The sequence below is a fragment of the Neolamprologus multifasciatus genome, chromosome 16 (assembly GCF_963576455.1).
Source record: "Neolamprologus multifasciatus chromosome 16, fNeoMul1.2, whole genome shotgun sequence".
NCBI lineage: Eukaryota > Metazoa > Chordata > Actinopteri > Cichliformes > Cichlidae > Neolamprologus > Neolamprologus multifasciatus.
In genome coordinates, this window is record NC_140454.1 from 16,486,529 (window position 1) to 16,508,613 (window position 22,085).

Sequence of the window (22,085 nt, forward strand, 5' to 3'; positions counted from 1 at the left end):
TTCAGATAAGCACTTTCTTCTATACTTTTTAAGTGCTCATTAGTTAACATTTACACACCAATGGATGCAACTTGTTAGTATCTGGTCAGTATCTTGCCCAAGGATATTTGGCACTCAGACTGGGGGAGTCAGGGATCAAGCCATCAACCTTCCATTCAGTAGATGACCTTCTCTACCTCCTGAGCTACAGCCAACCCCCAGGAAATAATGTTATCACCAAGCACATGTCACGTGCTTGGTGATAACAAGCACATGTCATGCAAAGCAGTTTCAAAGAGACATGAAGGTTACTTCCAAGTCTCACCTGCATCCATCCACTCAATGTCCTCCTCGACCATAATTTATAAAACATAGATGTTTAGCTCTTAGCACAACTCACATTTTTCTGCCCTCTCTGTACATTTCACGATCAGGTCTCATTCATGTTTTTCAGATCTGGCCAGTCTTTGCTGGAGTCTTCTGTCAAAATAGACGGTGCAAAGCTACAACTGCTGAGCCTGACCTCTGATATAAATGGCCTTTATCAGTGTGAAGCATATAACACGTATGGAAGTAAACATGGTCAGCTCTACGTGCATGTGCCATCAGGTGAGGTCAGCTTGGATTTAGCTGTGCAGTTTGTCCAAATCTTTTTGAACTGGTTTCTGATTTTGGGGGATGTTAGCTTTTGTGGATGTTGTTTCATTCTGATGTTGTTCTGTGGACTTCTTTCAAAAGAAATAAATAGAAACTTAAATATCTACTATGAGAGTAAAATGATGGACTTCTGTAGGCATTCCACCCACATCCAAATTAGAGGTTAGGAATCGTTTGTAAGCAAATGGCTTAAAGAAATGATTGCCTTTATTACGGCCGAGAGGGCCAGGCTGTGGGTGTGGACTCAAATGTGAACACAGTATTTTATTTACAGTGCCTAGTTAAATTACAAAGCAGGAAACTATGAATGCTATGAACTGTGAAAGCTATGAACTGAAAACTATGAGGCCAAACTATGAACATGAAACTTACCTTAGAGCCAGCATAAAACAGACAAGTAAATGGATGACTAATGCTCCACTCAGTGCAGTACATATTACTCAAGTCAGTTCTACAATTTAAAACTTGAAGCATGTCTTAAATTAAATATACAGTGGAACCCCGGCTTATGAAGACCCCATTTAACAAAAAATTCAAGTAATGGCAATATTTCTGCCTGTGGTACGGCAAAATGCCCACTTAACGAAATAGATAAAATAGAAAATTGTAAAAAATTAAATTAAATTCCATAATTTTATGTACACGTACGTATGTATGCATGCATACGTATGCTTTCTTCAACCTCCGCCACCTCCTCTACCACCAAGAACTTCATCTTCAGCCAGCATCGCCTCACTCAAAAGGCGATGGAAAAAGGTGCTTCCACTTACAAAAATTTTGACTTACGAAAGACCCTCTGGAACGAATTAATTTCGTAAGTCAGGGTTCCACTGTATTCTGTTCATGGCCATATAAGTTTCTTATGCCTCAGGCTGTGTTAGTCTGAGAGATTTTGAATGTGCAGTGGGTGCGTGTAGTCTTCTTTCAGCTGCCCTCCTTAGAGAAGCTATGAAAAAATACTTTAAAGAGAGAAATAAAGTCTGGCTCCTTAAAAATAAACTATAAGGAAATGAGGGTTGGCTCAAGAATTTTGCTTATTTTTTTCAGACTGTTTAGGGATCATTAGTGTTTCAAATTTGCCTTATGCATTCTCATCTTTCATGCTAACCTCCATGTCCTCTTTTATTACATTCATGAAACGTCAGTGTTTATCTTTTTCTTCTGCCTGGGAGCTAAATATTCAACATCTAAAATATTCACTCTCCCTCCTCTGCACACACCCAAACCATCTTAGACTCTCTAATTTTGCCTTCAACCTTAGCTTTCCCTCTGATTTACTCATTTCTAATCCTGTCTATCCCAGCCACTCCTGATGAAAATCTGAGCATCTTCAGCTCAATATCCTGTTTTTTTTTTTTTTCTTCTTTCAGTGCCACTATTTGGAAACCATACAGCAGTATCATAGCGGTATCATCTCGTAAACCTTACCTTTCACCCTTGCTGCTATCCCACTCCACCCACTCCACACAGCCTGCACTCTCTTCTTCACTTCTTTTGTGCATTGTCTGTTGCTTTTGATGCTACTTTTTACAGCTTCAGTGTTACACCTGTCTTCTTCTCATTCACACACATCATTTATTCTTTCTCACTTCTACTGACTTTCATATCTTCTCTTCAGTCCATACCTCCATCTCTTCGGGTTGACTTCCAACTCCTCCCCTGCGTTTAGTAAGGATCACACTGTTGTCTGCAATGATCACAGTCCAAAAAGACTCCTGTCTGACCTCATCTGTCAGAATATCCATTACCATTGGAAACAAAAAGGGGCTCAGAGCTGATCCCTGATGTATTCCCACAACCACCCTGAACCCATCTGTCATCTCTGTTTCACAAACATGTTCTGCATCACCTTCACATGCCTCTCTGCCACTCCTGACTTCCTCATGCAGTATAAGTTTCTTTCTTGTGTCCCTATCATATCCTTTCTTTAGATCCATAAAGACCCAATGAAACTCCTGCTGGCCTTTTCTGTACTTCTCCATCAACACTCTGAAAGAAAACATCTGTAGTGCTCTTTGGCATGAAGCCATACTGCTGCTAACCTCTCGTCTTACTTACTGTCATGCTCCAGGCTGAGGGCAATTGATGGTCATTTTCTATTTCTTCCTTTTCCAAATATAGCACACCAGCAGTTGTCACCTTCTCACCGAGCTACTTGCTGATAGTCTTGTAATCCATTACAGCAGATCTACAGTCTTATCCATGATGTCCTTTGATAGCTCTTTGGTTTTTCCCATGGTGCAGAGTTGGAAAAGAAGGAACCAATTCTGTGGTTTCTTCAGTTCAGGCCGTTGAAACCAGAATTCTGGCTATTTGTTCTGGACTTTAGGTTGATATTTTGTCTCTTACCATTAAAATGAAACTACCATAAAAATTAGAGACAGTTCATTTATTTTCCCGAACTGTATCAGACAGCTTTCTCACACACCTTTCACATCTTCTCTTCATTTATCTTCACCCAAGACTAGAAAAGTTTTCACCAGAACATTTTTGACCAACAGTACCAGAAGCGATCATTGTTAACCTGCCCTCAACCTACACGATCTACATGTTTGATTTGTGTATGGTATATGTTTAAGTATTGTCTGAGTCATCTAAATATGAAACAAAAAACATAAATGCCAGATAATGTAATCCTCATTATATCCTTCATTCTTGTGTCCCTGCAGGAGCGTGCTCTGTTGCATGGGCCTTACTTGGTGTTTTTATATGTGTTTTTTTCCTGAGCATCGTTGGGGCTGCAGTATGGTACTTTTATACACATGAGGATCAAAGGTACTTCATACATTAACTTGCATGTATCCAATATGTAGAATAATATTTAGTAGATCTGACTTTAAAGCATGTGGACCTACTGTCCAAACTGAAGTATTGTAGAGTATATGTCTTTATTTTTACTTATATATATATATATATATATATATGTATATGTGTGTGTGTGTGTGTGTGTACAGTCTCTATTTTAGGGTGTTCGAATTTCATTGGACAATTTATTTCAAAGCAGTGTTGAATGCTTCTTCATTTTTTTCTTAAAATAAAGAGGAAAACCATATGGAAATGTGGACTCTTAATGCTAGTTAGTCAGGCAGTACATATGCTGCAAAATGTAAAAAAAAAAAAACTAATCAGAAAGGGAGTGCAAATGTTAGGAATGGCCTAATTGGCAATTTTGATACTTTCTGTGGGGCAAAAAAAGTGTACTAGTTAGTGTGTTACAATAGACATTTTAGGCTAGATTTCATTTAGCGAGAGGGAAAAGGAAGACCAGCTTGTGAACAATGTTTTTTCCACAGATGAAACTAAGTAAATCTGGTACCAAAATAGTAGAAAGGAAAAGGATGGAAACATAAAAAAGGATAATCTGAGAAGTACATATCCTCTTTAAAACAGTGAATTTAGTCTCGTAAAATGTTAATCTCAATGATTTCAATCAATATGGAGAATATGATTATTTAATGAGTATTGAGTGTTTTTTTTTTTTTTTATTAAAAAAAGTTGTATTGTACTGTCTCAGGTGATGCACCTAAATTAGTGCATCGCTCTAAAATCAAAAGTGTTTCCAGACAATACATGATGCACTTCTTCGGACAAGCTCCTCGTTTGCCATTTGTCTTTGTTTTGCATATTTGGGTAACTGTCTTTTGACGTCGGGTTATTCATGCACTTGTTTGTTTTATTTCAAATCTATGGCGGTGGTGTTGGAGGGGAAACTGAACATTTTGAATTATTGTCCCAAAAATTCCAGGCGTAGGTTTACACTTTTTTGGCAGCGTGTCCCAACAAATGAACCAGCTGGTAACAGTGCAGCTCAGCAAGAACAATGTCAGATGGAGGTCAGTAACAGTTAATTTATTGAAATGTGCCATTGTTGTTTTGTTTTCATTTTTGTTCCAGTCAAAATTAAATTTCTCTTTCCAAATATTTTTCTGCTATTTACTTTAATGTAAAAATATGTTATGCAGTTATTGCAGATATATTTGTAGTTTTAGTTTTGTACAAGTAATTTTATTAAATCTGCCCTTCTTCAAAAGTAAATCTTTTTAATTATTAATGTGTGCATTGAATATTGTAGGAGTTTTGTTTTGTTTTTTAAATATGCAGATACACTGAAAGTCTTTGCATGTTCAGATGAAATTACATGCCGTTTTAAACAAATTCTCTTAAATTGTTTACTTCAGCAATCTCTGTGACAGCTGTGGAAGCAAAGGATGAGCAATATCTGGACTGAAAGCTCGACCAACATGCCATTCTAGAGTCAGCTGCTAAATGAACAGATGAAGAACAGGTGGAGGTACTTGGTGTCCGTTTATCTCTCGGCCCCACTTTTGTTTATCATGTCTTAGTTTTTAATGAAGTTTCTTTATTGCTTTTTCTTGTACTGCCATGGCATTTAGGTTCTACCTTGACATACCAGCTCTGGCTAATATGAATGGCAGTTTTTCTGTGACATTTACATCTCCTGATAACACAAGCCGTTAAGCTACTGAGGATTTCAACCCACAGGGCTTCTGTTTAAAACAGTGTTATCAGTACACCACAGAGCCTCACACAGACAATAGGTTCAGACGGCACAAACAGTTAAGTGAAGCACACCTTCTGATTACCATATAGTACATAACACTTGAAAAATAGAGCCCCACCCTTGTTAGCGCACGGCAGATGTTTTGCTTGGACAATCTAACATAAAGCAACATACAAAGAAATTTGAAAGAAAAAAAACATTATTTAAAAAATCTTAGTGAGGTTTTGTTACTGTGTGGAATTATTGGTTGTCAACCAACCAGGAAAGAAAAGTTTGAGAAAATTAAACAAGCTATTTATGAATTTATAGAATTCACACACGTAATAAGTTATTAGTTAGATGTTATCTTCCTATTTTTGCTCTTTGTCATAATGTGCAGTGTGAGGAATAATAAAAAACAGCGACTGATCAGCAAGAGTAACCATAGGGTAATTGATACAGAAGTAAAAGCAAAGGTCTGTTCAGGTGTAGGAAAGAAGTATTCCCTACATCCCCCTTCATAAATCACCACCTTATCGCGGTAAAGGGGTTTGCGTGCCCTTCTGATCCCAGGAGCTATGTTGTCGGGGACAGTTTGTCCCTGGTAGGGTCTCCCAAGACAGTTTGTTCATGGGTAAAGGGCCAGACCAAGTGTGATTCAAAAGAGTTAGATGATGAGAAGTTACTTGACAAAATCTTGGTTACCAGGGCCCCTTCATAAGGCCAAACTTAGTCAAGGAGCTATTTTTGGAAACACCCATTATTCATGGGTCCTGGCTGACCCCAGTTACTCCAGTGAACCCATCACCTGCTGGAGGGGCCATAGTGGTCCAGTGTTATGTGGATTAGGTGCTAAAACTGGTTTCTGATATACGGTGATAATCAAGTGTTCCTTTTTGAGCAGTGTACTATGTTGAGTATCATACATAATGAGAAAGGTTTTCTAAAATGTCCACTCAGGCAAAACAAGCTTTGTTAACGACTTGTAACTCCAGCTGCTGTAGGTGGAGAGCAGTGACCAGTCTATAAAGTCACACTTCATACATGGCTTTATTCAATTTACTGCTAATTAATAAACATTAATTGTTTTATGATTAGATTTTTTTTCCCACCAGATTTGTCATAGACTGAAATATTATGTGATAGATCAGAAGGTGGGCGTATTGTGTGAGGATGTTAGCGTGATGTCAAGTTGAAAGAAAAAATGTAATCATATTCCATGTTTTCAAGTGTTGAGTGCTTATTCTAAATTATTATCATTAAATTCTGCTGGGGGGGGGGTTGGTTTTAATATTCTAGTGTTGTTGATTCACAGTTTCCATTGTCTCACTGGTCATGATGGTACTTATGTGGATGTTTCAGTATAAAGCTTTTTACAGTTTTAAATAGTCAAGCAAACTGCAGCTATTAATAATTGCTACAAAACAATACCTCTTTTTATACTTTTTAGAAGTGTATTCTGGTACAGCCTAAAGTTTTTGTATTAAGCTGCTTCACTTTTGTAAAAGGTTAATTCGCATATTTAACTGCTGTTTACAAACAAGCTTGAAGGGGGCCACAGCAGCGTGTTGTTTTATACTATTTATATTTTAGGATAGAAACTGCTGACTCATCTTGTCTGGATCTTGTTGCTAAATCTGTTTTTAGATTTAATAATGGATGTAAAGATATTATTTGCCTTTTTCCTGCATACTGCTGAATATTGTAAATTTAGTTACATACATTTTTCATCCTTGTTAGCATTAGCAACGCTTACATGTGTATTTTAACTCTACATACAGGGTCGGCTATTTATATGGATACACCGTAATAAATTGGGAATGGTTGGTGATATTAAAGTCCTGTTTGTGGCACATTAGTATATGTGAGGGCAAACTCCTCAAGATGGGTGGTGACCATGGTGGCCATTTAGAAGTTGGCCATATTGGATACAACTTTTGTATTTTCAATAGGAATAGGGCCATGTGACACATCAAACTTATTGGTAATGTCACAAGAAAAACAATGGTGTGCTTGGTTTCAACGTGAACACAAGTTTCTCTGTGTTCACAGCCATTGACATGTCGAAGAGGTTAACATGTGAGGAGCGGATCGAAATTGTGTTGATATCTGGTGAACGCAGTAACCGGGTCATTGCAGCAGATTTCAATGCAAGACACCCTACGAGACCACCCATCTCCCATGCTACAGTTAGCAAACTGCTTGCTAAGTTTTGTGAAACTGGTTCAGTGTTGGATTTGCCAAAATGTGGACACAAGAAAACTGTCACTAATGAAGAAACATCAGTGGCTGTCCTAGCTTCATTCAGCAAGAGCCCACAGCGTAGCACTCACCGCATGTCACTGGAGAGTGGCATTAGCTGAACATCCCTTCGGCGGATATTAGCTACTCACAAATGGCACCCTTACAAACTCCAGCTACTGCAGCATCTCAACGAGGATGACCCAGATCGGCGCACAGAATTTGCAGAATGGGCAAAAGAAAAATTGGAACAGGACCCTCAGTTCACGCAGAAGATTTTGTTCAGTGATGAGGCAAACTTTTATGTGAATGGTGAAGATGGTTAACAAACAAAACTAACCCACATTGGATGGATCCCTCCAAGACTGTTGGACCAACAAAAGTGATGGTTTGGTGTGGTATATGGGGTACGATATTGGATCCATTCTTCATCAATGGAAACCTCAAAGCCACTGGATATTTGAAATTGCTACATGATGATGTGTTTCCCTCTTTATGCACTGAAGCTGGCACGTTCCCTGACTTTTTCCAGCAAGATGGTGTACCACCACATTATGGGTGCCAGGTCCAAGCATTCCTAGATGAATAGTTTCTTGGAAAGTGGATTGGTCGTCGTGGGCCAGTTGAATGGCCCCCAGGGTCTCCCGATCTGACCCCCTAAGACTTTTATCTTTGGGGTCATCTGAAGGCAATTGTCTATGGTGTGAAGATACGAGATGTGCAGCACCTGAAACTACGGATACTGGATGCCTGTGCTGGTATTTCTCCTGCGGTGTTGCTATCAGTGTGTGAAGAGTGGGAGAAGAGGGTTGCATTTACAAGCCAACACAATGGGCAGCACATTGAACACATTTTATAAGTGGTCAGAAACTTGTAAATAACTCATGACAGAATAAAGTTACGTTGAAACCAAGCACACCATTGTTTTTCTTGTGACATTACCAATAAGTTTGATGTGTCACATGGCCCTATTCCTATTGAAAAAACAAAAGTTGTATCCAATATGGCCGACTTCTAAATGGCCACCATGGTCACCACCCATCTTGAGGAGTTTGCCCCCTCACATATACTAATGTGCCACAAACAGGACTTTAATATCACCAACCATTCCCATTTTATTACGGTGTATCCATATAAATGGCCCACCCTGTACATATATATTATTCATCAGATTTTTTTTCTTTCCTTTAAACCTAACAATGAAGACATGACACTTTATGGTTTTAAACCTTTTCAGAAAGTAAGATCATTAAAAATGTTTTCATTTTTAAAGTATATCCATGCACCATACATGATAACAGTGGTTCTCAAGCTGTGGAACATGGCCCCACTGGTGAAGCATCATGGAAAAAAAAGGTTGATTTTTTTTTTTTTTTTTTTTGTAAAGCCTAGTTAATTTCTCTGTAAAAGTCGGCTTTAAACCTCCTCTGACCTGGTGTCCACATATGTGGACATCACATTTTGGGATATTTAGACCAAAATACTCAGTTTTCCTCTACAAGGGCCTGATATCCACTTATGAGGACATTATACTGCCACTGTTCTATCAAAATTGTAAACAAATAGCCTCATATGTGGCTTTCATTTTTCTTAGAAATAAAAATCAGGTTAAAAAAAAAATATCTGGTAATTCTTTGTTTTTACATTCATCGGGTCCCAATCAGCCCAAATATCAAAGAGAAATTAAAAATGCATGTCGTGGAAGAGTTCGGGTCTTAGGAGGTTAATGCTGACTTTGAACTAAAATTTGTCTTGTACCTTTTTGATTTGTTAATGAGTAATTAATTACTTAACTAATTACAAACTCCTTGATGTGGACACTAAACTTTTTTTAATTATTTCATTTCATTCATTTCATTTTTCCTTTGTACAGTGGGGCATGTCAGAAAAAGTTTGACAACCACTGTGCATTACACGGGTAGGTTTCCATGTTGTCAGAAAACTATTTATCACCATTAATTATTATTAGTTGTAGTATTATTATTTAATACTGTATAGCCTGTACTGCTGTCTCAAATGGCTGTCTTAATGCTGACAGGAACATTAACCACCTGGTGTTTTTTTTAAAGGTTGAATAAACTGAACATTTGAAACAAATTGAATGTATCCAGAGAATGTTAAATTTTTATCCCGATTGCCAGGACAAACAATTTCTCTGAATTGTGTGAATGAATTGTATTCATCATTTTGATTTGAATTAGGTTCTGTAACAACTGTTTATTATTTGTTCTTTTGTCATTATATTGTTATAACTATTTATAATTTGTATGCTTTAAATAACATGCAGTATACCTACTCTGATAGTCCAGGCTGCATTGCTATAAAACTTGATTATTATACAATTAATACACAAGTAAGACAACTGGCAAACTGAATAGATTTCCTGCAGTAGCATTGTGCTAATAACTCTCACGGATGTTAATGTTGCATTCCTTTCCTTTAGTTCAATAAAAATCAATTAATGCCCAAATGTCCTCTGCTGAGAAGCTGTATCACTGTACCAGCGTTATCCTCTTCACAGCAGAAATTGAAAATTGGTTCCCTATAGAGCAATTGCACAGGAAAAAAATATATTTGTTTGATTTTTTTTCTTTATGTCTGCCTGGCATGCAGGTAACTGAAGGACCTTTATTAACACAAGTAATGACATAGTTGTAGCTGTAATGTAATTATTGTAATTACTTACCACAGTAACATGTTACAAATATGTCATGTGATTACAGTAAAAGATGAACTAGGACTCCAGAAGAACAGGAACTTGATTTGCTGCGGAGATGTTAGACAAATTTTGTTATGACTCAGATTCTCATTTCTTACAAAGTGTTCTCTGTCATGTCTTTGCTTTTCCATGTTTTGTTTTTTGTTCTTGTTTTTGTACTTGCTATTCCTTTTTTATGTAGTTAAAATTAGGTGTTTTATAGGAAGACCTTAAACAAAGTATACAGGACAGACACCACTTTGAGAGGATTAATTAAATCTGTAGCTTCTGATTCTTCTGAAAATGCCTGATGGACTTTAAATATCAAATTGTTTGTGACTGAGATGTTTTGCTGTTTTGTTTTTTATTTATTTTTTAATGAAAATTTAATTGATCATACATTTGGCCAACATGTTTTGGATTAGCCTGGTCTGGATGATCTCTCTTCTCCCTGTCTTAATTGAATTGGACTGCACAGAGTTGCAGTCCACTTCAGTTAAGACAGGGAGATGAAGGCAATTCTATAATTAATAGAGTCAAAGATAACTAAGAAAACAATCACATCACATCGTCTACTCGACACAGTAATATTTTATAATGTCCACAAGAGGTCACTGCAGACCATAAATTGGCTAAATGGCACATGCCTTATAAGTGACTAGTAGTGAGGCAAGAAAATGGCAAGCTAGCAACAGCTAAACTAAACAATAAACAATAGAAAAGTCCTTTAAATGCTGGATGTAATCATCATGGGAGATTCTGGCCACTGCTATTAACTGAGTACTAAATAATTAAATAATCCTACAAACATGGTATTAATATGCTGAGGCATAACTTTAACATGCACAAACGACTATAGCCATTATCATACCAATGGATCTGTTCAAGGGAATAACACTTACAGGTTCATTAACACACAATTAATCACACAAAACAGCGTTACAACTGCTATGCTCTGCCGCTGCTCCTTTAGACTCCCACTCTCCCTCTGCGTGCTGAGCACATGGCCACTGATGCACTTATTCCCTTTGGATGTGCTTGATTCTTGCCACTAGACATGCCAAGTGAAAGCAGGAAATTTGAACAGCCACCCCCAAATTCACTAAGTGAATTTGCAGGACACAAATGTCCCTGCTGAATAATATATACCAGGGGTGGGCAACTCTAGGCCTCGAGGGCCAGTGTCCTGCAGGTTTAGATGTGTCCTTGATCCAGCACAGTTGATTCAAATAGCTAAATTACCTCCTCCACATGTCCTGAAGTTCTCCAGAGGCCTGGTAATTAACTAATCATTTGATTCAGGTGTGTTGACCTAAGGTGAAATCTTGACACCGGCCCTCGTGGACTGAGATTGCCCACCCCTGGTCTACAGTCTCAGATCAGCACAGCCCTGACCCCCGGCACTATCAGCAGCAGGAGCAGCAGGAACCCCTCAACAGCAACATTGTACCCATCAGGTAAAACATAGGCTACGTTTGCTTTGCCTTGTCGCCAAGCAAACGCATAGTATGATGCGATCCCATATTAGATTCTTGAATGTGTGTTTTTGTTATTCAGCCTGGTTCAATGTGCCCCTTTTTAACTTTGAGCACCCGCCCCTTTAAACGTCTCTGCACAGCCCTGCACACACACATTAAAAAAAAAAGATTGCCTCAACAAAAGGGCACTTTGGTCACCCATCAGGAAAGGGGCAGGTGCTCAAGCCCCTGATGCCCCCCTTTTGCACGTGCCTGCTGGTGGGGCATGCTCAGGCTGTAATGGTGTGGTGGGGGCACTGACTGAGGCATATGTGGTTCTGGCTGTGATGTAATAGGGGACAGTAGCTGAGGCATCACAAGAGAAGCTGGAGGAGGTGAACATGGGCAATGCAGGCTGCATTAAAGCAGGAGGTACAGGCTGAGTTGGCAACGGAGGCAAGCAGCCTAAGGGGGCTGTGGATGCGGAGGCAGATATAGGCACGGCTTCTGAAGCAGGTTGCGGGTTTGATGCAGCCGTCAAGTCAGGAGTGGGGACTTGTGTTGGAGCATGCAGAGCCTGCTGCTGAATGGTAGGTGCATCTCTTAGACTGGGCCAAATAAGAGCAGAAATTGTGAACAGTCAGATTGTGTTATACTAAAGAGGTGGAGATTTAATTTCACAGAAATGGATGAAAATAAATTCATTTACGAGATTTTATTGCAACGTATTTTTATTAAAAGAATGATTTTGGTTAAAACCACTGCTGCCTGTCTGAATTCAGTTTATACTTATGGTTTGTTTAGTATGGTATTTAAATGTTTTACTAAGTTTAGCATGTACAATATGACCATCCTTAAATAAACCAGGGGCAAACATCCTTTCTTTTTCTTTCTTTTCCATGAAGAATCACAGTCTACTGGTGTTATATTTTAGGCAGCAGTAGCTAGAAGAGCAGCATTTTTTTTTTTAACGAATCATCATCCTCCATGTATGATCAGCAGATGAGCATCAGATTAGGTAGATTCGTCCCTCTGAAAACTCTTGGAGTTGGCCTCATCCGAGTATCATACAGTTAAAAACATGATTGTGGATAACCATAATGAAAAACAGATTCACACACCTGTCCCTGATGTCCTCACAGACATTTTGGGGACTTTAGAGATCAGTGACCTTCATGAGAAAATGTATATATTTTTTATAAACTTAATATAATATAATATAATATAATAAATAACTTAATAATATAAGCTACAAACGGTATATGTATAGTTTATAGTTTGCACTGTGCGTGGTTGCAGTCTTGTGTGCCCCCCCACCCCACCCCCCAAAAAACAGAAAACAGCAGGTGGCCAACTTTTTAATCCGTCATCGTCTACATTTTGATGAACAATCGGTTCCTACCAGTAATTTTTTCATACTTTATAAAAACTGCGCTATCTGTTCATTTGCTCACATGAATATAGCCACACATTAGACATGCACAGAGCCTATACTGCATCTTGCTTTATTTCCGTCCTAGCGTTTTAAAGACGCACGTCGTGTACTAACAAATCTAATCTCTCCCGGAAGTCGATATGTGTGGATATCTTTTTTTTTCTTTTTTTAATTGATCTACCGAGGATTAGCGGATGGATGACATTTCTCCTTTTTGTGGCAATTACCGCCACAGTTTATCGTCCCGTTGTCACTCGGTGCTGCGCAGGCTGTTATTTCTGATGGTAGCGCTTCTGCGCACAGATGTAATAGGTACGTCGATTACATTTTTTTATATTTTGTTGTATTTTTATGTTATTGCTGCTTCTTTTGTGGAAGGTAGACTCGTACAAAGAAAGGTGAGGCTTTGTGAAACAGCACCTGCACCGGAACTGGCTGCTTTTGTGATCGTCGCATCTTGATAATGACGTTCACTAACGCAGTGACACAGAAAAGTGTTGCAGAATTCAAAATCTCGTGCAGTGCGATTGTTTAGTCCTCATCACGTGTTTCTGTTGTTCTGAACCTGCATGCATTTTGTTTATGACATATTTACAACAGAAGAGGGGGTACAAAAGAGAGGAGCGAGACTCATCTGTCTTGCTAAGAAATTGCTCACATTGAATTAATGTCTGCGCGCGCGTGTGTGTGTGTGTGTGTTAACACTATTAGTAGGCAAATCTTCAACTTCACGCTGTCTTTTTCAGTCATTTCTACACCCCCCCCCACCCCCCCCCATCCCACATGCATGCTACCGTTTAGGGCTAAGCCCCGGTGTATGCATGCATGACCTTCTTCCTGTTTTACGTTGAAGGTCCGCGTCATGTGTCAGTTTTGCGTCTTCCCTGTCAGGTCATGTGTAATTGTCATCAGTCGTGTCTCCCAGCCGTTCCCTTTTTGCCCAGTTCACCTTTTGTATTTATTGCCTGTGCTTGCCCCTGTTCGTTGTCACGTTGCCCCTCATGCTGTGTGCATCTCCCTGTGTTCCCCTAGGTTTCAGAAGCTCAGTTTAGCCTGGTTCTGTTTTGTATCACTTCCTATCCTGCAATGAAGCAGTGTTTAAGTTCATGTTCTGCCTGTTAGTCCTGATTAGCCTTGATTCATTCACATGTAGCCAGGGATTCAGTTGTGTTACTTTACTTTTGGCTATTTGATAAACAGATTTCATTTTAAGCTTGAGTCCTTTAAACTCCCAAGAAATTGAGAAATTGTTCAAATATTTATCACCGTCACAGTGATTTTTCATTCATATTTGGAGTCTAAGACCTCTTTGTTATCCCACATTTTTATTATGCAGGAAAAACACTGCAATTGTACATCAGCAAGATGCTGCAAAACTGCCAAATTTCAAGATTTGGTGTAGAGACAAAGCACACACACAGAAAGTAAGATATAGAAGAAATTGTAATCTGATAGTGTTTCATGCTCTTTACAGCTCTCCAGGTGATTGGTGGAAATGTAACAGTGGTTCAAGGAGGTACTGCTATCTTACCGTGTCATGTCATTGATACCAATGATGACTTGACACAGATTACCTGGCAGAGGAGGACGAGAGAAAAACCTCACAATGACAATTTCCTCACTATCCTACCCAGAGAGGGACCGCAGTTTGTTAATGGAGGTGATGATCGATTTAAATATATCGGGAATTTTAACAGCAAAAATGGAACTCTCCAGTTATCCAATGTTGCCCTGAAGGATGAAGGCAGCTACACGTGCATCTTCACCTTTTTTCCCAGTGGAAATCAGAAGACTCAGATACCTCTGAACTTGCTTGGTATACTAAACTTTTTTTATCTTTAAAAAATTATGTGTGTTCGTATGCGCGATAAAGACAGAGTTACTTTGATCATCCTGTATGCATGTTTATTTATTTGTGTGCTGTAACTCTCTGTCAATGGAAAATTGTACTTAGTAGTCAGTATAATCTTTTAATGATATAAGTTTGAATATGGTAGAATACTGCATGTAATCATTTGTGTTTAGAAGTATGTAGTTGGTCTCATCCTAGGGAGTCTGTAACATTCCAGGGTGTTCTGGCTTTCACCCCCACATCCTAGGAGCATGGGAAAAGGTCGTACCTTGTTTTATTGTTTTACGGTAGGATTAACGTAGTTATATCTGTTTCCAGTCTAAACCTGCTGGACTTCCAGTCCAGCAGGTTTAGGGAAGTCATTTATGGGGTCACACTCTGACCACACACACACACACCACACACACCACACAAGCACCCACTGAAGTGTATAAATAAAGGACCAGGGCAAGTCCTCAGGGCCACTCTCTGAGACTCACTCTTGGGGTGTGAGTTCTGAGAGATGCCCTTAGCAAGAAATTCTGTGTGTTTCTCCTCTCTGATTCTCTACTGAAGAAGTGTTTTAGAACATATCTCTTAACACTCTCCTAGTGCCTCCTTTCACAAACATCAAGGACAATCTTCCCACTTTGGGCACAGACGAGGTTTTATTTGCTACCTGCACGGCTGCTGGATCGAAGCCTCCTGCAGAGGTGAGGTGGCTCACTGATGATTTGGGAGACAAAGTGAGGACAACAACAAACTCCACTCAGTATGACAACGGCACAACTACCACAGTCAGCTCTCTGTTTGGTGTTCCTACGAGAGAGATTAACAGTCACCAGGTCCAGTGTGTCATCAGTGGTGACTCCCTGTCTAAAGAAGAAACCCTGCCCTTCACCATACAGATCTACTGTGAGTATCAGCTGCTCATGGAGTTCCTATTTAGTGTTTATTTAAGAAGTTTAATTATTTGATCAAATATTAAAAAATGTATACAGAAATTAAATGACACAGCCTATCCTACAGAGTAGAATGTCAATAACCATGTGCATCTGTTTATCTGTTTCTGGCCTTCCAGTTCCATCATGACGCCATGCCACAACGTAAAAGAGGTTTCAAACTTTTTTGTCTATCTTAAAAATTCTGTCATTATGTTTCATTCACCCCCCAGTCACAAGATCCATGAAGCACACATGATCAGAGTACGAAGGAAAAAACAATTCAGGCAAATGTAAAAGTGAAAGCATACTCCTCCAGTACTGTTTTTTTTTTTTTTGTTTTTTTTTTTTTTTTTTTTTTTTTTTTTTTAGTGGCATGGTGAAGCTGTTTTTTGGTGGAAGTCCCCAAGCATGAAAGGATCACTCCTTAAAAAAAAAAAAAAAAGAAAAGCAACCAAGATTCATGGTTCTGCCTCCCATGATAGGATTCAAATGTATGTTCACTTTTATTTTGACAGTTTATGATTAACACACTTCTGTTTCTTTTTTTCTTTTTTTTTTTGCAGTCACCCCCACAGAAGTGAAGATTAGAGTGATTTCAGAGGACTCGTTTGAGTGTTTGACAGAAGCCAACCCAAACGCAAAATTTACCTGGAGCAGGTAAAGCAGTTTGAATAATGGTTTCAGTTAATTTAGGTGATTTCATTGATTCCTTTAGGTTTGTCTAAAGTACACTGTGCTGAAAAAGCCCTGAGAGAGGGCAAGCTTTTCGCTGGTGTGACATCACCACTTAGGCTACGTTCACACTGCAGGTCTTAATGCTCAATTCTGATTTTTTGATCAAATCCGATGTTTTTGTCTGTTTGTTCACACTACAGATAAAATGTGACTGCAAACGTGCTCTAGTGTGAACGCAAAAGAAGACGTCACACACAAAGGGCTTTGTTTAGACCCCAATTTTGCAACTCAGCATTCTTTCTCCTCCAAACCACAAGTAGTTTTTACCAAAAAGTTCTATTTTGGTTTCATCTGACCATATGACATTCTCCAATTTTCGTCTGGATCATCCAAATGCTCTCTGGCAAAGTTCAGACGGGCCTGGGCACGTCTTGCACTGCAGGATTTGAGTCTCTGGCAGTGTAGTGTGTTACTGATGTTACTTTGGTCCCAGCTTTCTGTAGGTCATTCACTATGTCCCCCGTGTGGTTCTGGGATTTTTGCTCACCGTTCTTGTGATCATTTTGACCCCATGGGGTGAGATCTTGCGTGGAGCCCCAGATCGAGTGATTATTAGTGGTTTGTATGACTTCCATTTTCTAAAAATTGCTCCCACAGTTGATTTCTTCACACCAAGCTGCCTAACTGTTGCAGATTCAGTCTTCCCAGCCTGTTCTTTCTGGTGTCCTTTGACAGCTCTTGCATTGTGGCCATAATGGAGTCTGGAGTGTGACTGTTTGAAGTTGTGGACAGGTGTCTTTTATGTTATTTTCTGGATTTTCTTTTCTCGTTTTGTCTTTCATAGCTGAGGAATACCAATGATGAAAATTACAGGCCTCTCTCATCTTTTTAAGTGGGAGAACTTGCACAATTGGTGGCTAATTAAATAGTTTTTCACCCCACTGTAGATCATATATTTAGGTTTAATTTCAAGAACATAGCAACATTTATGTGAGCAAGGAAAATGACTAACACAACTAACAAACTAATAGCTGAAATTCATTGGAATTTTAGCACAACTCACTTTTTTTTTTTTTTTGCCCTGTCGTGCATTTCACAATAAACCTCATCCATGTTTTTCCAGATCTGGCCAGTCTTTGCTGCAGTTTGCTGTCAAAGTAGATGGTGCAAAGCTACAACTGCTGAGTCGGACCTCTGATCTAAATGGCCTCTATCAGTGTGAAGCATCTAATGCATATGGAAGAAAACACAGTCAGCTGTATGTGCATGTGGCATCAGGTGAGGTCAGCTTGGATTTAGCTGTGCAGTTTGTCCAAATCTTTCTCAATTTGTTTCTGATTTCCAAACTTTTGTGCATATTGTATCATTCTGAAGTTATTCTGTTCTATTTTTTTGTGGACCGCAATCAAAGGAAATAAATAGAAACATGAACATTTACACTTAGAGTAAAATGATGGACTCTCCATATGAAGGCATAAACATACAAGTGAATGAATGAATGAATGAATGACTGATAGATAACTGATGCTCCAGTCATCCAATACATTATATTATTCAAGTCAGTTCCACCACTCAAAACTTAGAGCATGTCCAGACTTGTGATGGGTTCTGTTCATGGTCGTATCAAGTTTGTCTCGTTTATTTTTGTGCCCTAGAACTTGTTGGAATGACAGAGTTTTTGAATGTGTACAGGTGCAGGTATTACATGGTGTTTGAATGCTGTCCAAGTCATCCAAATGTAAAATTGGAAAAGTCTAATATTCTTAATTCTTGTGTCCATGTAGGAGCATGCTCTGCGGCTTGGGCCTTATTTGGTGTTTTGGTTTTCCTGAATGTCACTGGGGCTGCAGCATGGTGCTTTTATAAACATGGATATCTCATAAGGTACTTCTAACATTTACCTGCTTGTCTGTATGTTGGAAAATATAAAGTTTATCTCATTTTAAAGCATATGTGCTTTAAAGGGGGCTGATAAAAAAAAAAAAAAAAAAAAAAAAAAATTCTTCATAAATGAAAGAGGTAAAACATATAGCAGGGATCCAAGTGTAGTGTTTGCAATTTGTGAGTGTTAACCTAAAACATGTGGTCAAATGAGTTCTCAGTGCAAGTTAAACAGGTCGTACATATGCTGTAAAAAAAAAAAAAAAGAAAGCACATATATTACCTACTCAACCCTTCTCTGGAGTATGGACCTTTGATGAGGATCCTCAGAAATGCTCAGTCTTGAGCCCTTTTCTCAATCTGATGGCAAATGTATTCTTTTTGAGGTCTCTTTACCATATATTCTTGGCCTCCTTCTTTGTCTCTTCCCCTCTGAGTTTCAGAGCTTGTCTGGTGAGGTTGTTGCCTGGTTTCCTCAGTGCATATCCTGTCCATTTCCATTATCTTCTTTATATTTTTTCCTCCGAATGTACTCGCCTTGCATTTTTCCAACAGGTTATGACTGTGGATCTTGTTTGGCCAGTAAATCTTCAAGATTTCCTTGGGAAGCTGTTGATGTAGTTCTGTGTCTTACAAATGGTAACCTTTGTCATCCTCCAAGATTCTGAACTTGGTTTGTTTTCTTCAGTTCCAGATGTCTTTAAGCCATTAAAAGAAAACTCTTGTTTTTACATTAGTGTCTGTCCTTCCCTGCTTGTTGATGATACTGCAGACCAACGGAGAAGGCAAAAGACTGGGTGGAGAGTAGTGTGGGATCAGCCAATCAAACAGCAGAGACTGCTTTTAAAAATGCAAAAAATAAATTACAATAAAAATGGGTTTTTTTAAAAAAAACAAACAGTAGAAATCAAACACTCCTGGCCAGGGGGCAAAAATGAAAAAGAATACGATCAACAAGGTGTAAAGATAATATCTAACAAAGTTCAACAGTAGATCAACAAAATAAGTATAAATTCCCATATGCACACTCTGTTAAAAGCACTAAAAGTCCACTTGAAAATGACACGAGCAGTCAGCATCTCAACACTTTAAAATGTTGAGATGTACTGACAGTGTTTCCTCTGATGTTAGAACAGTTTCTCACATGTACTTTCTCATGTGCATCTTTGGGTTTTGTTTGGTTGTTTGTTTGTTTGTTTTTTTTTTAACCACAAATAATGACAGGGAGCATGTCCTACTGTTTTCTTAGGAGACCCGAAAACACACCAGATGATGACAACACACCAGAGAGTGAGCATGTTCCACTGAGAGCTAGTAGTGCAGTAGATGATCCCGGACCACATGATGACAGACAGCATGTCCCACTATCTCTCAGGAGTGCAGATGATGATGATGATGATGGACTATCTAGGAGAACAGATGATGATCATGGACCAGAAGATGACAGAAGACATGGATCACTGTCGACTAGCAGTGCTGGAGGTGATCAAGGACCCCATAATGTCTCTTCCTCCCCCAGGAGAGCAGTGTGATCATGGGCTACATGATGACAGACAGCATGTACCACTATCTCCCAGGAGTGCACATGATGATCAGGGACCATCTAGGAGAACACATGGATATCATGGACCAGAAGATGATAGAAGACATGGATCACTGTCAACCAGCAGTGCTGGCGGTGATCAAGGACAACATATTGCCACACTGTCCCCCAGAAGAGCAGAAGTTCATCACAGACCAAATGATGACTGGTAGAAGTGCAGTGGTGGTGGAAGTGTGTCAATATTTCAAGTAGGTAATGCGATCCTGCCATGCCATGTTATTGATATCAATGGCATCACTAGTGATGGGAATATTAGTATTATTTGTTTTCAGTGATTAGTAATCTAACAAATTACTATTGCTATTGTTATAACCAGAGATGGGCAGTAATGCGTTACTTGTACTTTTTTCAAGTAACGAGTAAAGTAAGGGATTACTATTGCAAAAATGGTAATTAGATTACCATTACTTTCCCGTAAGCACGCTGCGTTACTGCGTTACTAAATCGGTGATTTTTGTGTGAGAGACTCTCATGACAATGACGTAAGCGAGTGCAACGTTCGTGACAACAGCTGTGTGCAGATCAACAATGGATAACATATCAAGTGCGGGACAGAGTATGAGTGTGCAGCATTTAAAGCGTGGAAGTACTGACCTTACTTTGAGTTTGATTCCGTAAAAAGTGACAAAAACATTAGCGTCCGTTGTGCGTGGGAAGAAAACTTATTTTTACAGCGAAAAAACCCCCTAAACTTCCAAGCAAGCACCGAGTGCGCTACAACGTAATGGTAAATTCACAGAGAAACTTGCGAATTCTTCAACTGACCGCTGCGGCACACCTGCACCAGGGTAAACCTCCGCCTACCCCACTCCTGCTTTACAGGTGAAAATAGAGCAGCAGAACCGCTAGTCTTTGATTTTATTTATTTTCTGCTGTGTTTTACTTGCATCTATTTGAAAGACTGAATGTAAACACAAAAAAAAATATTTTCTTTTATGTGCTGGAATGTGCAGAAAATAGGTTTAAATGTTAAACTAATTTCTTCCAGTCAGAGAATGTCGCATGTAATTAAATTTTTGCTTCATGCATAAAGTTAAAAGATTAAAACTAATAAAACAAGTTTTAAAAAAGAGACTTTTCCATTTGATTACATTTTGTATGATGGATTATGCAGAAAAAGTAGAATTGGGTTGAATGATCTATTGCTTTATCACCTATTCAGGTTGTAAATCGTGTTTTTATAAAGTAACTAAGTAACTACGTGATTATTACTTTTGAAAATAAGTAAACAGTGAAGTAACGGGATTACTTTTGGGGGGGGGAAGAAATCAGTAATTAGTTACTGATTACTTTTTTCAAGTAACTTGACCAACACTGGTTATAACGGTGTTACAATTACTAACCAGAAAATGCAGTGCAGCTGATTATTTCAAAGGCACGCACATCTTTACCTAGGCAACTCCAGGCCTCGAGCGCCGGTGTCCTGCAGGTTTCAGATCTTACCCTGGGTCAACGCCACTTGTAACGCCAATAACGGCGTTACAAGTAACAGCCTTAAAAGTAATGGCGTTACTTCTTTCAGTAACGACTAATCTAACTATTTACCAATCCTACTGTTAAAACGCTGTTTCCCTTACTAACAAGAAAATGCGGCACAGTCGCGTTACTATTTTTCAACAAATAGACGGTTGAAGCTGTGTTCAGGTTACCGCAGCTTATATCGGTAGCACGGAAGTAGCTTTAAGTGATCTGGGCGCTACAGCTTTAGGCAACTGCGCATGCTCCCGCGGACGGTAATCACGATCACTGTCTAGTACAACACCTGGAACTAAGGGGGAAAAATATTTGCATGAGTGGCGCTGTTTGACTGAGGAAGAATAAAGTAGTCATGGTAAGCCAATCGCATGACCACTTTAGGATGACAAAGCAACAAGGTGATATATACCAGTTTTGTGTTGATTGTGTTGATAGGCCACGTAAAACCAGAATCGTGATAAACAATATATACGCCTGTTTTTCCGGAATAGTTTCGTCATGTTTAATGTTTAAGGACAGCGCTAGCAAGCACTCTCTGCTTATGACCAAACATTCGTGTTGGTGGAAAAATGTGCAATGTCGACCAATCAAAAATGACAATGCAACTTGACATTTGGTTTTTTAGGAAGAGGGGAAGTTTTAGGAGTGACGGCGAGAGAGAGAGAGAGAAAGACAGCAGAAAAAGAGAGAGAGCGAGTTTTGAGATG

The 22,085-nt window shown here is 39.0% G+C and overlaps 2 protein-coding genes across 5 annotated transcripts in view; both read left to right on the top strand.

Moving 5' to 3' along the window:
• Positions 1 to 22,085, top strand: part of LOC146500560 (nectin-3-like) — a 78,883-nt gene that overhangs the window by 4,589 nt on the left and 52,209 nt on the right. The window contains exons 5-8 of one of the 4 annotated variants that reach the window (XR_014869715.1): positions 434 to 588; positions 3,306 to 3,411; positions 4,382 to 4,469; positions 4,815 to 7,771. Coding sequence is in view for 2 of the 4 variants with exons in the window: in XM_085134707.1 (XP_084990833.1) it covers positions 434 to 803 (370 nt within the window). In the remaining 2 variants the exon portion in view is untranslated. Of the gene's footprint in view, positions 1 to 433; positions 3,412 to 4,381; positions 4,470 to 4,814; positions 8,721 to 22,085 lie in introns of those variants that run through there. The other 3 variants (XR_014869716.1, XM_085134708.1, XM_085134707.1) reach the window with 3 other exon arrangements.
• On the top strand, positions 12,880 to 21,984 carry LOC146500561 (poliovirus receptor-like). Its single transcript, XM_085134690.1, has 7 exons — positions 12,880 to 13,280; positions 14,443 to 14,784; positions 15,412 to 15,714; positions 16,307 to 16,400; positions 17,542 to 17,696; positions 18,203 to 18,302; positions 19,549 to 21,984. Exons 1-7 carry the CDS (start codon positions 13,163 to 13,165, stop codon positions 19,829 to 19,831), a joined length of 1,395 nt encoding a protein of 464 aa, XP_084990816.1. The 5' UTR covers positions 12,880 to 13,162; the 3' UTR covers positions 19,832 to 21,984.

Excerpts from the sequence above, each read along its gene's own strand:
- LOC146500561 (XM_085134690.1), top strand. The coding sequence starts at position 13,163 with ATGGATGACATTTCTCCTTTTTGTGGCAATTACCGCCACAGTTTATCG. Across the intron at positions 13,281-14,442 it reads TCTGCGCACAGATGTAATAG|CTCTCCAGGTGATTGGTGGA; the intron begins GTACGTCGATTA and ends TGCTCTTTACAG. Across the intron at positions 14,785-15,411 it reads GATACCTCTGAACTTGCTTG|TGCCTCCTTTCACAAACATC; the intron begins GTATACTAAACT and ends ACACTCTCCTAG.